At 37.0% G+C, this 14,802-nt stretch overlaps 1 protein-coding gene and 1 pseudogene across 2 annotated transcripts; one reads left to right on the top strand and one right to left on the bottom strand.

Moving 5' to 3' along the window:
• Positions 1–266: 266 nt before the first annotated feature.
• Positions 267–4,734, top strand: LOC107890785 (molybdate-anion transporter). The gene is made up of 8 exons (XM_016815323.2): positions 267–740; positions 2,096–2,240; positions 2,339–2,507; positions 2,915–3,185; positions 3,353–3,618; positions 3,705–3,920; positions 4,047–4,149; positions 4,345–4,734. Exons 1-8 carry the CDS (start codon positions 590–592, stop codon positions 4,395–4,397), a joined length of 1,374 nt encoding a protein of 457 aa, XP_016670812.1. The 5' UTR covers positions 267–589; the 3' UTR covers positions 4,398–4,734.
• Positions 4,735–5,567: 833 nt separating this feature from the next.
• LOC107892472 (MAG2-interacting protein 2-like) lies at positions 5,568–14,744 on the bottom strand (annotated as a pseudogene). The gene is made up of 12 exons (XR_005918264.1): positions 14,463–14,744; positions 14,332–14,380; positions 14,022–14,195; positions 13,526–13,727; positions 13,154–13,350; positions 11,925–12,921; positions 10,829–11,805; positions 10,278–10,366; positions 9,784–10,143; positions 8,225–9,473; positions 7,896–8,121; positions 5,568–7,760 (listed from the first exon to the last, which is right to left on the bottom strand). The product of XR_005918264.1 is annotated as an MAG2-interacting protein 2-like (transcript).
• Positions 14,745–14,802: the final 58 nt, after the last annotated feature.

The following is a 14,802-nucleotide window of genomic DNA, read 5'->3' as shown; positions in this document are numbered from 1 at the left end:
AAAAAAAAAGTATACAATCGGGTCAGACGATAATCCTATTTCTTGATGTTGCAATATCATTTTTAAAAAATAATTATATATTAAATGAGTCAAAATTCATATATTAAATGATACTTGATCAATTTTAACAATATTTGAACCATGGAATTGATCTGTTGGACTTAAAATCGGTCAACGCATTAATCCAGAAAATAATTTTCCGATAATCAGTACAAATCATTGAACCAGTCGAATGAATGAGTTAATCGGTTTAAAAAACCTGGACTAAAACTCAGTCTAAAGTCTAAACCCCGCTCATACAAACCGGGCAGTTAGCCCCGTCCGGGATAAATTACTTTTATTGGTTTAAACGGCCAAGTTTACTTTGGAAGTGTACATAACATAAGAATACGGTATTTGGCTCGTGACGAGGGCGAGTAACTAACTGTATATATCTGTTTCTCTCTTAAAGCATTTAGAAAAAGAATCCCTGTATGCAGAGGACCACCCATTAGCTTTGGCTTTAGAGCTATATATATAAATATCTCTGCGTCTTTCCTAAAAATACAAGAACTTGGAGTGTGGTGTCGTTGAGTAGTAATTTGCAGCAATGGAGCTGTTCTACTTCATGGTGTTCGGGGCATTGTCAGCGGTGGTGGCAGCATTAGAGCTAAGCAAGAACAGCAAGGATCGAATCAACACATCCCCGGCTTTCAATTCCTTCAAGAACAATTACCTTGTTGTTTACTCTCTCATGATGGGTAATTCACTCCACTCATTTTTATTTACCCAGATCTGATTTCCATTTCTATCGTTTAGATCTCATTTTTGTTTTACGTAAACACGGAATCTGATCGATTGCTGGTGATTTTTTTTGTGAATCCTGATGCCCATTCCTTAGATTTGCGTTTTCAAAGTGTGATTGTGGTGTTTTTTATTTTTTATTTTGTTAGTTGATAATGTTTTTGTTATTAATGGCTGTTTTGAAAATAATTTGCTGTTTTTCTTTGCTTTGGAAATGGAAAACGAGCTCATCATAAAAAGGAAAATGGAAAAAGGGATACGTGCGTTTGTTTTAGCTTGTTAAAGAAAAGGAAAGAGTATGAGAAAAATAACTTACATTAATTGATTTGTGGATTTTCGGTCCATTTCTGTTTTATAAGGTTGAGATATTGGATCCGGGGATTTTTGTGGGTTGGAGATAGGTCGCTATTGCTTGTGTTAATGCCTTATGGTTCTGTATGGTTGATCGTGGGTTGTATAAAGGCACAACCTAAATTTTGAGGATCAAGTTCTCCATTGTTCTTGGATCCCAGAGTAGATGTTAATTGTTGCTGAGTTTAGTAGTGGCCTGGTTGTCAAATCATGTATTCCTGTCGTGTTCTTGTATTTTTTTCATGTCGTAATCTTGTTTATTTTATATTTATATAACTTTTGACAGGATAATTGAGTTATATAGATTTTGACATTTTTTTTTGTATTAATGTTGCATTCGAGTTTGCTTTTTGTGTAGTATTGTGTTTCCTATAATGTTTTATTTATCTTTTCCATGTTGTGTTTGTATAATTGTTGCTGAGTTAGTAACACTGCTCGGCCTGGTTGGCAATTCAGGTATTCATGTCTTGTGCTTGTACTTTTTCGTGGCATAATTGTTTAAAATATTTTCTAGTTATATAGCTTTTGATTGGTTAATAATTTGTGTTTTATGGATTCAGACATTTCAATTTATTTATGTTGTATTTAAGTTTTTTTTTTTGTGTAATGTCGTGTTTAATTATTTTTTTCCGTGTATTTGTGTCATGTCCAAATTGCCTAGTCTTTAGCTAGTAAAAGAGTAGCTAGGTGAAAGAAAAACAAGGTTGCATTAACTTCTTTAATTAGTTTCTTAGCATCTTATTTAAATGCATCATAAGCATATACTACTTATGGCTGGAGTTTTTTTTTTAAAAAAAAAAAGAAGAATTCCCTATATAGGTCCTTCACTCTCTAATCAGTTTTGGAGGTATGATCTTACCTGTAGATATTTGTTGTGGTAATTGTAAAAGTTAACCTTATATCATTGTTATTGGGGCATATATCTATCTTGCTCATTTGATAAATGTTTACGTGTCAATAGCTGGAGACTGGCTGCAGGGTCCATATGTTTACTATCTTTACAGTACATATGGCTTTGGAAAAGGGGACATTGGACAGCTTTTTATTGCTGGTTTTGGATCCTCCATGTTGTTTGGGACAATTGTTGGATCTCTAGCTGACAAACAGTAGGTTTTTACTTGTGGCTTCTTCTGTAATTTTTTTCATACTTCATGGATTAAATAACTTGTCTTAATACAAAAACACCTTCGTGTGTTTAATTCAGGGGCCGGAAGAGAGCATGTATTACTTACTGCATAACTTACATACTTAGCTGCATCACCAAGCATTCTCCCGAATACAGAATTTTGATGATAGGTCGAGTTTTGGGAGGTATCGCTACCTCTCTTCTGTTTTCAGCATTTGAGTCATGGCTTGTTGCTGAACATAATAAGGTGAGGCATTGCTTCTGTGCCCTTTTACTGTTAATGCATATCAGATAAGCTTACAATTTACATTATTGATGCTTTTGCTTCTGGGCCCTTCACTCTTTATTTCTAGTATTCTAGATGCTATATGCTGCTTCCTGTCTGGTTGTTTCACAACTTCCATCCTGCCATAGTTTGAAAAGAAAATGTTAAAAAATTTTAGTTTATATCCATCATATTGCACATGATGCAAGGGAAAATGCCAACTTTGTTTCCTGAATTTTCCATATTTTCCCGAAGATAGTAAGGCATGAACCATCTAGATCTGCTTAGCCACATTCTTCTAAGAGCCTTATCTGTTACAGTTGATGTTTATATCTCTTTTAAATTTAATCTTCTGCTGGCTATTCTGTTTCTTCTTCTATTCATTGCAGAGGGGCTTTGAGCAACAATGGTTGTCACTAACATTTTCAAAGGCAATATTTCTTGGGAACGGTCTAATTGCCATTTTGTCTGGGTTGTTTGGGAACCTACTTGTTGATTCATTATCCCTTGGACCTGTGGCTCCTTTTGATGCTGCTGCATGCTTTCTTGCTATTGGGATGGCCATTATTTTTTCATCATGGACTGAAAATTTTGGAGACCCCTCAGAAAATAAAGACCTGCTTACCCAGTTCAGGGGCGCTGCTATAGCAATTGCTTCTGGTAGAGTTCAGTATTTTACTTTAAATTCAATGCATTGATCGCGTTGACATGTTCCAAGCGAGTATTGCTTCTCAATGCTTTGCTACTTGTTATCAGTTATCCTCTGTAATGCAGTGCTTCTTTCTATTGTTTTCTTCTGGATCCCCTCAGTCTAATATGCTGTGCAGATGAAAAAATTGCTTTGCTGGGTGCCATCCAGTCTCTGTTTGAAGGTTCAATGTACACCTTTGTGTTCCTTTGGACCCCTGCCTTGAGCCCCAATGATGAGGAGATTCCTCATGGTTTTATTTTTGCCACGTTCATGTTGGCTTCAATGTTGGGAAGTTCCCTTGCCTCTCGATTGATGGCTCGCTCTGCACCCAGGGTAGAAAGCTACATGCAGATTGTTTTTGTGATTTCCTCTGCCTCTCTCCTGCTTCCCATTATAACCAATGTATGTTTCAACATCCCTCTATTTGTTTGTATGTTGTATATGTATTGTTCTTTAAATAACTTGTGACACGGGTGAATTTGCAACAGTTCTTGGTAGCACCTTCTAAAGTGAAAGGCGGAAGCATCTCATTTGCAGGTTGTCTCCAGCTTCTCGGCTTCTGTACTTTCGAGGCTTGTGTAGGGATATTCTGGCCGTCCATTATGAAAATGAGATCCCAATACATCCCAGAGGAGGCTAGGAGCACGATTATGAACTTTTTCCGTATTCCACTCAATATCTTTGTCTGCATCGTGCTGTATAATGTATGTTATAGCCTTTTTCCATAATAGATTCATTTAATCATGTACCGTGCACCGACACATGCATGTCGGCAGGCATTGTTGGCTTTAATTCTGTTACCAACTAGCATATTGGTTTTGTCTCTGAAGGTTGACGCATTTCCCATCACCATTATGTTTGGTATGTGCTCGATTTTCCTCTTCGTGGCATCTATCTTGCAAAGACGGCTGATGGCAATTTCCGACAAACCAAGTGCGTACAAATTTTATACCACACTTTTGCCCCTTAAATCAACAATAGAATTCTCAAAAGCCAAATTTACAGATTTTGTACAGCCTGCATCAACCCGAAACATTCTTCATTTTCCTGCCGTTGTTTCATGCATATTTGTGGCTGTTATGTTCTCAAACATTTGGTGTTTTTTCTTTTTTATAAAAAAACTTTCAGAGATGGAAAGTTGGACAGCAATGGACCCTGAGGCTGAGCCACTGAATGATTGAGTGATGTTGGGCGGGCCGTAGACCATCAAGGATTCTATCAAGGTTGAAAAAAAACACCGGTAACTTCATTCCTTATACTGTTGCAATTGATGGAGGATTGTAGTTTTCATTTTAATAGAAGAGGTTACAATATATATTATATATAAGAAAATAGTGGTCTGGCCAGTAAAGAAATTGGGGCTATAAGGTCACTTTTAAGTATGGTTTTCGGCTCTGTCAGTTGATCAGTACAGTAATTAATCCATTTTTACATTTTGTATTATATGTTTTCTTTTTTGTTAGTGAAATTGCACCAACTTCAGTATTTCCATTGAAATATAATATATTTCCTTTTGTCCTTTAAGAGTAAAAAAAACTCTTGTGAGCGATTTTAGGAGGTTGTCGAGTATTTTTCGTAATTATTCTATTATTATTTTATTACACTTAAAGATATATTTTATATTTGAAATCCATTTGTGGAGCTTTATACTTTCGTGGTTGTAGACAAAATAATAATCTTTATTATAAATGAAATTGTAAACTAATAATCCTAAAAATAAGAGATTATACTTATTATTATTATTAATTGCAAAATGGCATAAAAGAATCAAATGCTTGTGACCCGAGAAACATGCTCGGGAGCTGAGAAATAGAGTGATTATTGAATATAACTATATATTTACCATATAAATAAATAATGTTAATACCCAACTCATATTTACCATGGAAATAAATAATATTAATAGGTTCAAATAACAGTTAATGTAATTATTTCACAACGAATACGGGAAAGCAGAGAACTGAAATATTATACAACAAAAAGCTGGAAAAAATGCAGTCTAATTTTCAAGTAATAAAATTGTGGGTGTCTCTAAGCTATGCTCAACCTCCACAAATATCACAGGCAAATCTCTCCAATTTCTCTCTTTTTTCCTATCCCAAAGTTTTATCGAAAACTGTCTTTATAAATATATATATTTTTTCAAATTGAGCCAAGTTAGTTTATAACTATGCAATTTGGTTCAAGTGTCGACAAAACCTTTTTACAAGACAAAGCTTCTTTGGGGGAAAAATTATCACCGTCCGAAAACTCGTCTTAAATTCAAAGAACTTTTAACAAAAATATTGAACTCAAAAAACATAATTAAAAAAAGATAATTAGAGCTTAATTTCAACATTCGAGATTTAAACTTGGTCGAATCCGATTGAGATTTTTTTATTAGAGGTAGAAAATTGTGAAGGTTCAAACCCTGACACGCGTCAGATTTGATTGACGCAATGCAGAGGATATAATTGATTTGAACGTTTTCTTTACCAGGTTTGGTAACTGACCCATGTAAAATTTTTGTATATATACAAAGCCTATCATATGGCATACAGAACTCATTTCTTTTTCTTATCTATTTGCTTTCGTTCTTAGAAAGTAATTACATGGCAGATTGAAGTGAAACACCAAATTTGCTTCTCAAGCTTGAAAGTGTGCTTTTTAATAGTTCATAACAACTCAATTCCTCAGGGGCAAGCTTGTTGTGTTCGAGCACACAGAGTTGACTCCAAATATCTTCAAAGACTACCCTCTACGACATTGATGATGCCAACTGAAGCATTGGTGTGCATGAATTTTGTGACAAGAAATCCGGCTAGAATCGGTTGATCGGCTTAGACAAGCTTCTTCTTGCAAAAGGGAATAAGATGTCTACCTCGTTGTGTCCAGGTTCATGGGTTTCTTTCTTTCCGAGGCCCGATAACTGGGCTTCCTGGAACCGGTGAGAGAAATTGCCTACTAAATAGCAGACGTACAAGAAAACAGTGCCTAAGAAAGACTTGTTAATAACAGTTGATAGAACCCCAAATGGCAGGACTAGCATTATGAACTCGTGGTCGCCACCAATCATGTCCGGCATACCTTCTTGTTTCAACTTGTTTTCAAGTGCATTCAAAGATTCCCACCACAACTCTCCGTAAGGCAGTAAGAGCATCATCTTTGAAGCCAAACGACAATCCACTCCAAGTACAATATCAGTCGAGCTCCTTGCATTGCCTTCATCAAGAAACACTCCACCGGTTTTAGAAATTCTCAAGGTGCTTGAAAAACTTCAAGAAGAAACTTCCTGCAAGCTCTCCCACCCCTCATCCCAATCATCAGTGCTCCAATCATTTTCTGCATCGGGTAATGCTGCAGAGGCTACCTCTTCTTTCTTAATCACAAAAGGCCCTTCCCAGTCTTCCAAAATGGCTACCAAAACATGGAAATGAGTATATCTGCATTGGCAACTCCACACAATTTCAAGAAGCAAGAAACTGCTGTTTCAACATTCAAGAGGTCACCCGGGGAATTTTCAATACCGGGAGAGATGGCTGCTATAAGCTGAGATGATTTAAGGGCAACTAATACTTCTGAAATAGCTCCAAAACCACAAATAGAAAAATATCATGGCTCTGCAGAAAATGAAAATGTCAGCCGAAGTCACCAATTAAACCATGGTTCACACAGTCAATAATGGTGCTCCAGCCCTGACTAGGAGAAACAGAGTCCTCCATCACCGACCTCATTAAAACCTTTAAACAACTCATTAAGCAATTGGGGTATTTTCTACCGAAATCTTGCATGAAGCAAGTTCTTGCATTTCTCATTCAATCTGATCCAGAAATTCAAAAGGAAGATGATACAGTCCTGCCATGTAGAGTTATCAGGCATATTCCCATAAGCACCACATGGAGGTATGATTACAGTTAAAATATTGTTTCATAACGTCCAATGCCTCTGATGGTTCCAACATTTTGATATGTATTCTACACAAGTCATACATCGGCTCAAGTTCACTAGTTCTTTTCTGAAAGTTTTCCGGGTTGTTAGTGCTAAACTCTGTTCTAACTCTATCCTTAAAATTTGTCAATACACACAGTACAAAATGTCTGTGGACATCCTGCCATGATATTAGACCCTCAGGCACTTCATCACATAGATGCTGACCAAAGTCATTACCATTTTAGGTCCGAAATCTAGCAGATTCAAACCACCTAATCCAGCAATATTGTGGAAATTTAGGTCCTTGACAAAGGAAATTCTTCTCATTCTTGCTTGATAACCTTGTAATAATGAGATAACTCGAGCAAATGCATGTGGGCTGATCTGGGAGCATTATTGGAGAAGGTTCTTCACTTTCCTCTAACTTCTTATAACAGTCAGAGAGGAGGCTATAAATGTAAGCAAGGTGCTGCTTATTGCAACCATCAACAGCGGGAAATGCAATCAAGGATATCGTCTTGATGGTTCTAGCAGCATAACCAAGTATTTCTCCTCTAATTTCTGAGATCTCAGCCATGATATCATCATCGGTCCAAATCTCAGAAACGAGGATTGAAGTGCCAAAGTATTACAGTTCCCCCCCCCCCCACCCCCCCAACAAAAAAAAAAACAAAAAACAAAAAACAAAAAGGTGGCATTCAATGGTTTAAGAAGGTATGCCACTATAATCTACCTCACGAGTTCCAAAAAATATACATGCATGGCCGCATACCTCAGCTTGGTTCAAACCATAGGTATCGGCCAATTTCAACACATCCTTCAAAACAACACTCTCAATGTAGCTGACACCACCACACAAAAAAGGTGCAGTTCCAACCCCAGGAATTACTTGCTCTAACAATCTAGAATGATCTGTTACATGCTTTTTCTCTTCTAATTTCAGTTTCCATTCCTTCCAAAATGAGGACTGCACTCCATAAATCTTGTTTACGTCACCTAAAACAAGTAAAGGAGAAAAAGAATGATAACATCATCACATGGAAGCAGCACCGGTAGCATGATTTGAACAAAACTGTGCAGTCTTGTTTAAGCTGTCAACTACAGGAATAAACTCTAGTACCAGCATTATTCTTCTCTTTAAACTTCCTGAAGAGCAGCTCCCTCCTCTGAACGGCACCTTCACAATCAACACCAGTATTATGTAATGTGCTATATGTTGTTCTAACATTCTTGATACTACAAGTTTCTAGGTAGTTTTCTCTGGTTTTAAGCTGTTCTTCAATTAATTCTACCCCACTAAAAGCATCCACAAGATTCAGTAAGAAGGAGCAACCGATGACATCTTCCTCTTCAGTAACTGGTGGTTCTATAATGGATTTTACCAGAGAAGCAATCAAATCGTCTCTGGGAGCAAAATCATTCCTTGCCAACCAGGACAAAATAGTTATCACAACTTGCGTTCTTACACTTACATATTGCTTCCCAGGAATCATGCCAGAAGTAAATTTCTTACGGTGCTCTGGTTTTCTAGTTAATTCAAGCAACCATGGGAGTTGTACGGCAGCAAAAGATAAAATCTTCCCATTTTCTTGCAAAAGAAGCTCCCAATCCGTCCCATGCACGACAGGACTTTTAGCAACGAGAGAAAGTATATTTTTAATACTATTTAAATGACTTCTTTTATCAGCACTGCTAGACCCTTTAACCAGTACAGAGGAATTTTTACGGTCAACAATATCTTGAATACTGTAGTCTGGAAGTGAGAAGACCGAGGAGCCTTGAACTGAGAAACTTGGACAATCAATTCCTGTCAACGTCATCAAAGTTTCACACTGCACTTGCATGTCTAAGTCTTTCCATGCATGGAGCAACTCACCAATTGATTCCTTATCGCAATGGCTCAAAGCAAAACCCAATAGCTGTTTTCGAGAACTTGTGTCCAAATTCTCGAGAGAAGGACCCCTTGCTATAGCAGCACATAAATCCCAAATAATACCATAACCCCTTTTGGCCAGAACAAGGCAGAGATCATAGGCCAACTGCAGATCACCAGTACCTGCAGCTTCTCTAGCAATAGCTTCCTGAACACCTGATATTTCATCCAAGGAACTCAACCCAAGAAGTTTTGCAACCTCAATTAGTTCATCAACATGTAGATAAGCTTCAGCTTTATTTCTGATTGTCATTTTAATAATTTCCATTGGATCTTTTATTTGCTGGAATTGCATAGGCAGAAGAGTCACTCCTAGGTTTGGAAGTTTAACAGTAAGTGCATCAATAAAATTAGCCTCCGCTTTAACATTTCTGCTACTTGGAAATAAATTCAAGCAATCCTTAGCCTTCCAGATCTGGAACAAGTTACAGCAACATAATCAATATTTCAGTTTTTGAACAAAAAACAAAGAGAAAAATCAGTATATTTCATTTACTTTGACATCATTGAACCACAAGTGTGAATTTATGTTATCATCAGCTTGTGGTTAAAATAAAAGTTAAAATCAGATCAACAGGGAATCTATTGATTTCAATGATCATAAAACAAAATAATACATGACATAACTTCAACCATTTAGAAGGAAGCTTCCAGGATTATAAACCTATTAAGCCATTCTTGTATATCCAAAACCATACCAGACCATGATCTGACAGAAAACTTACTTCTGAGCCAGCCAGACTTGAAGCTGAGAAAAAAAACTCCCTTGCAGCTTGAATAACAAGATTCTCTGCTTTCTCTGTTGCTAAGGCAACTGAACTTGTACCCTTTAAGTAACTTCTAGCCAGAGAAAACTTCTCTGCTTTTAACAGTCCTCCACAAAATTCAGTTAACAAATATTCGAGGTCCAGAAATGGAAAGGCCTCCTCATGCAAGCACTGCATATCATGCCACAAGTCTGCCCACTCATTATCTGATCGGCCAGGCCGTTGGCGAATAAATTTTGAAAGTATGAGGCGGATAATCTGTTTTACGCCCTTTTCATCTGAATGGGCTTCTAAGAAATAACTCATTGGTTTTGGTACCTGTAAAGAAAATCACCTCATATTCTAAGTCTATGCATAAAATTCATAGATAAATACCTTGAATTGATGTTTAAAAGGGAAATAATTCTGGAAAATATTCTATGTCATAAAAGCATAGAAAAGCAAAGACAAACCTGGTAAAAAGCCAAAAGACTCCCTGCTTCAATATGTCCTTCTGCCACTTTGCACCTTTGATCAAGGTTGCCAATAAATATTCCAGAATCTGTATTAATTGTAAGTGGAGCATAAACAATCAGGGTTACCAACTGATGCCTACAAATATAAAGGGTATGAAGTCAAAGAAGCTGGGAGTCTATGGAGAGATGTTAAAAGAAATCAAACCCTTAAAACAATAAGGATCAAAAGGAGGAAAAAGACAGAACCATCACAGTTGCCTCTACTAAGATTTTAATTCATTCAATGCTCTGTATCTCCCTTACAGTCCTAAATTAAACCTTATATAAGGTTATACCTAACTAAAAAACTTTTAAATACCCCAACAGTAGGATAACCCGTCTCCACAAAATGTAATGGCATTACCAAGAAGAAATAAAATCGATAATTCATTTCAAGTCCTTTCACACCTAAATAAATATTGTGAAATGAAACAGATTAATAATGAAAAACAACAGAGTGCAATGTATAATACTTTGAGCAAGTTGGGTTCATTTGAGGCAGAATCTACCTTGCTTATGTGGAAGCTTTGACAATATAGCAGCCATGGTACTCCACCTATCTGTGACTGTAAATAAATATAGGCATTGCAAAGCACAATCTACGACTTCAACCTCGTCCTTGAAGAAGCCACTGCTTTGGAGCTCCCTGCAACCTTCCTCAATGACCATCAAGCATACATCTATTTTGTTCACCAAAGATATCTCCTTCAGCCATCTAACCAGGAATGACTCACTCCTAGTACGCTCTACCTGAGAATGGCCATCTGCAATCTGCTCTTGGGTAGCCAAGGAAACCCTGCGGGACCTTTTTTGCATAAATGGAATTGCCTTATTCCACAATGATTCAACCACATTTTCCTCTCTGCATCCGTCAAGCATTGTCCTAAATTTCTCATATTCAGATAATTGTTCCCATGCAACAAGACTCATGCTGGTACTAATTTCAGCATCATTCTCATTAGCATAAACCAGCTGGTGCAGATATGAGATTTCCTCATGAAACTGCTTTAACTCATTGACACCTTTCTGACAAGCAAAGCCAACCAAGCTGAGGCAGTTGTCCAGCAACCCACTGTAGGAATCAATATCTCTAGCTCTATGTTTATACCAAAATGCAAGTTCAGCGGTTGAAGGCCAAAAAGATCCTAGCAACTGCTTGGCAATAGGTTCAGTTCTAATTTGATTATCAATATCCTGGTTCTCGGGTAAGTTACTAATAAAACCTACCATCTTATCACATTCAACCCAATCTTCCTCCCTGATAAAAAATCTTGGAGGAGACCTCCCAGGAAGAAGCTGCACGTATGTTCGCACAGGTATTGTTTCAGGAATTGCAGCCAAAATATCTAACATGAAGGGAGCCAGCGAATAAGGATGACGCTTGAACAGGAGGTTTAAAGCCCCAATTTTTCCACTTTCAGCAAGTGCAATTGCAGATTCATCAATTGGCATAACCCGGAATTTGCTATATTCCTGAACAGAAAACCTAAAAACCCCCATGTCATTAAGTGATCAATCAATAGAAACAATCAGAAAGTAGTAACCGCTATACAGCCAAAACTAAAAGTGGCAGAAGCAACTACTAAAAGCTGGAAAGCACAATACCTGCCCATGTTTATCCCAAGAAATGTTTCCAACCTGTCACTGAATTGCAACAGCTGAAGTCTAGCCAAACGGAAATCCCAAATCTCACCAAATTTTTGGTTGTTTTGTTCGGAAAATTTGTAAAAGTTAGTTAACTGCAGCCCATAAGCAAGTAAAGCCTTCACCGCTTCTTCTGATGGTCCAACTTTATCTACACACTCTGAAAGCACAAAAACTTTATCTTTAATGTTTGACAAGAATGTATTCAAGTCTTTTATTCCTTGGTTAGAACACAGCCACTGGGACTTCAGAACTTCATCCCTATCCAACTGATAACGATCAGAAAATTCCAAAGCAGCTTGATGCTTGGAATTACCAATTAGAATCTTATACATTTCAGGAACAGATCTCTCTGATAGTGATACCAAATTCCAACGCATTCTAGAAATGTCAGGTTGATTGGATCTGTCTTCAGGAGTTTGCTCTCCATGATGCAAATCATCTGTCCTTCTATTACTATTAGATGAATCAAACCTATCTTCAGATGAGAACCCCTCTAAAAGAAAAATATGTCCTTCAAACTTCTGCACCCTTTCTAAAACAGGCATAGAATATACAGGTTCATTCTCTATTAGTTTCAGACCACTAACAATGTCAAGCATAGCGACAAAGCCACTTTGTTTAGCAAGAGTGAGAACGTGGTCAGACCACCAAGTAAAATCCACAATGTCAACTAAGATATCTGTGCATGCATTTAAAGGTCCATCAGAGTTAGTTCTCCCTTGGAAAGCAAAATTTGTAACTGAATAGGTTTCTTTATCCAGCTTAAATATATGCAAACACCCATTCATATCTAAAGCGGCAATATAATCCCCTTTGGGTGAGATAGACACCTTTGGGTAGGCCAGATGACCTGCATAACCTTTTCGCTCAAAGTAAAGGCCCTTAAATTGAGTAGAGGCTATCAGTTCCAGAACCAAATTCTGATGTTTACGCCAAAGAGAAATATAACAGGATTCTGGAAAGAAACATACAAAGAACCATTAAACTCCAAAAGTTAATTATCGCAACACTTGATCTGCTCATCTTGATCCTTTATTACACAAAACTAACAGATGTTTCATTGATTCAATCAAATATTCACATGCAAATCCTAGAACATTGAGTCATGCAACATAACTATATAGACTGTTCAAATTTAAGTCAAAGTTTTCATTTAAGGTCAAGGGAGATGAAGTGTTGAACCATACCAGATTTCCCACTAGCAGTGATTGAGCCAACAACAACAAGCAAGGAAAGTTCTGGATAATAGTCAAAGCAGAAAACATTCTGAGGAAATTGCCTTTCTAAAGCTAAGCCACTTTTGTTCACAGGAAAAATAGAGGCACTTGACTCTTGACTGATCTCAACATGATGAAAAGCTCCATCAGATGTCAGAACAGTGAAGCTACACCAGAAAACAAGTCCCTCAATTACATGCATGAAGTAATTCTATACCTTTTATGGTATTTATAATTATGTATTTAGAAACATGGTTACCCAATCATGAATCAAGGTTGTTATAGAAGTTTAAAACCAGCAAGAAAACAAAAAAGAACTAAAAATGGAGAACAAAAGCTTACAAGAAAGATTGTTGTACTTCAGAATCATTCTCTGCAAGCAGTCCTATTACTGTTGAAGATATTTTTAAATGCCTCTTTGTAATCCTTGTTATCTCTTCACCATTGGCCTTGATAAAATATATTACATCAGCATCATCAACGATTCCAAGAATATCATGAGATTCAGACCAAGCTCCACACGCATACAAAACAAGGCTGCTATCTGATGCACGGAACCCAAGTTTAAAACAGTTACAAAAAGTAAAAACTGTTAGGAGCAGGTACTATATATAATTCAAAAACCTAACTTTAACCGATAAGAACACTTTTATCAGCCTCAAACCATATCCAAGGATGAGAGGAACCCTAACAAGAACTCTTTCTTGTAGTCATCAAAAATCTCTAATTAAAAAACTAAATTTCCCTGAGCCTATTATCTTAGGTATTGATTAGCCAATGAATTCAAATATATGTTCATTAGAGAAACAATTGAACATAAATACAAAGTAAATCTTACTAGTAAAAATGCCACACGGCTCCTGATAATCATCTTCCTTCCGCAAAATAGTGACTTGATTTCCAGCAGCCACAGCGACACGGTCACCTCTTGGGGATATAAATAAAGATAACGGTTTTCTCATTTTCTTCGGATTCTTGAATCTAATCCATTTCTCTTTAAGCTGACTTACACCTTCATTCAATAACAGCCTCGCCAGAAATATCTTTTTTTTTTAAATCTTAATAGTTCCATGGTGATAAAAAGTAACTAATTATATCACAATTGAATTAATATATATACATAAAAGAAGCGCTTGAATCTAGCATACCTCGAGCGGAAAGAAATGATAAGAACCCGCCTTTATCAGCTCCATTTGACTGAATTTAGGGAAAAAAAAATCAAATAAATTGTACTGAGTTGATTTATGAAATGAATGAAAAGTTAAATCAAAGAGAATACCTGTTGAAGAGAAAGAGGGAGGCAATCGGAAGAGAAAGGCCTCGAGGCGTGACGACGTTCTTCGTAAAGCACTTCTCGCACTTCTCCCGCGGATTCCGCCATAGCCAGCGACCGCCTCTGTTACTTGAATCGAATATTTCAATTCGTGAAGAAAGAAGAATGATGATTCGAAAAGAGAGAAAAACGAAACAAACAAACAAACAAACAAAAACGTTTTAAAATGGATGTAAGCAATTGTCAGGCGTCTGCTAAATGGGCCAAGGGAGGCTTCCTTTCCAACATAGGCTTGGCATGCAAGAAGGGACAAAGCCGAAGGTGCAAGCAAGGGACCTTCTCTACA

This window comes from Gossypium hirsutum, chromosome D09, assembly GCF_007990345.1.
Source record: "Gossypium hirsutum isolate 1008001.06 chromosome D09, Gossypium_hirsutum_v2.1, whole genome shotgun sequence".
NCBI lineage: Eukaryota > Viridiplantae > Streptophyta > Magnoliopsida > Malvales > Malvaceae > Gossypium > Gossypium hirsutum.
The sequence above is the reverse complement of the archived record's forward strand: the minus strand, read 5'-3'. Positions and strand labels throughout refer to the sequence as shown.

Bases quoted from the DNA above. Each gene is read 5' to 3' on its own strand.
- LOC107890785 (XM_016815323.2), top strand. From the start codon at position 590: ATGGAGCTGTTCTACTTCATGGTGTTCGGGGCATTGTCAGCGGTGGTG. The intron at 2,508-2,914 runs GTGAGGCATTGC...TATTCATTGCAG, and splicing joins TTGTTGCTGAACATAATAAG to AGGGGCTTTGAGCAACAATG. The intron at 3,619-3,704 runs GTATGTTTCAAC...AATTTGCAACAG, and splicing joins TGCTTCCCATTATAACCAAT to TTCTTGGTAGCACCTTCTAA.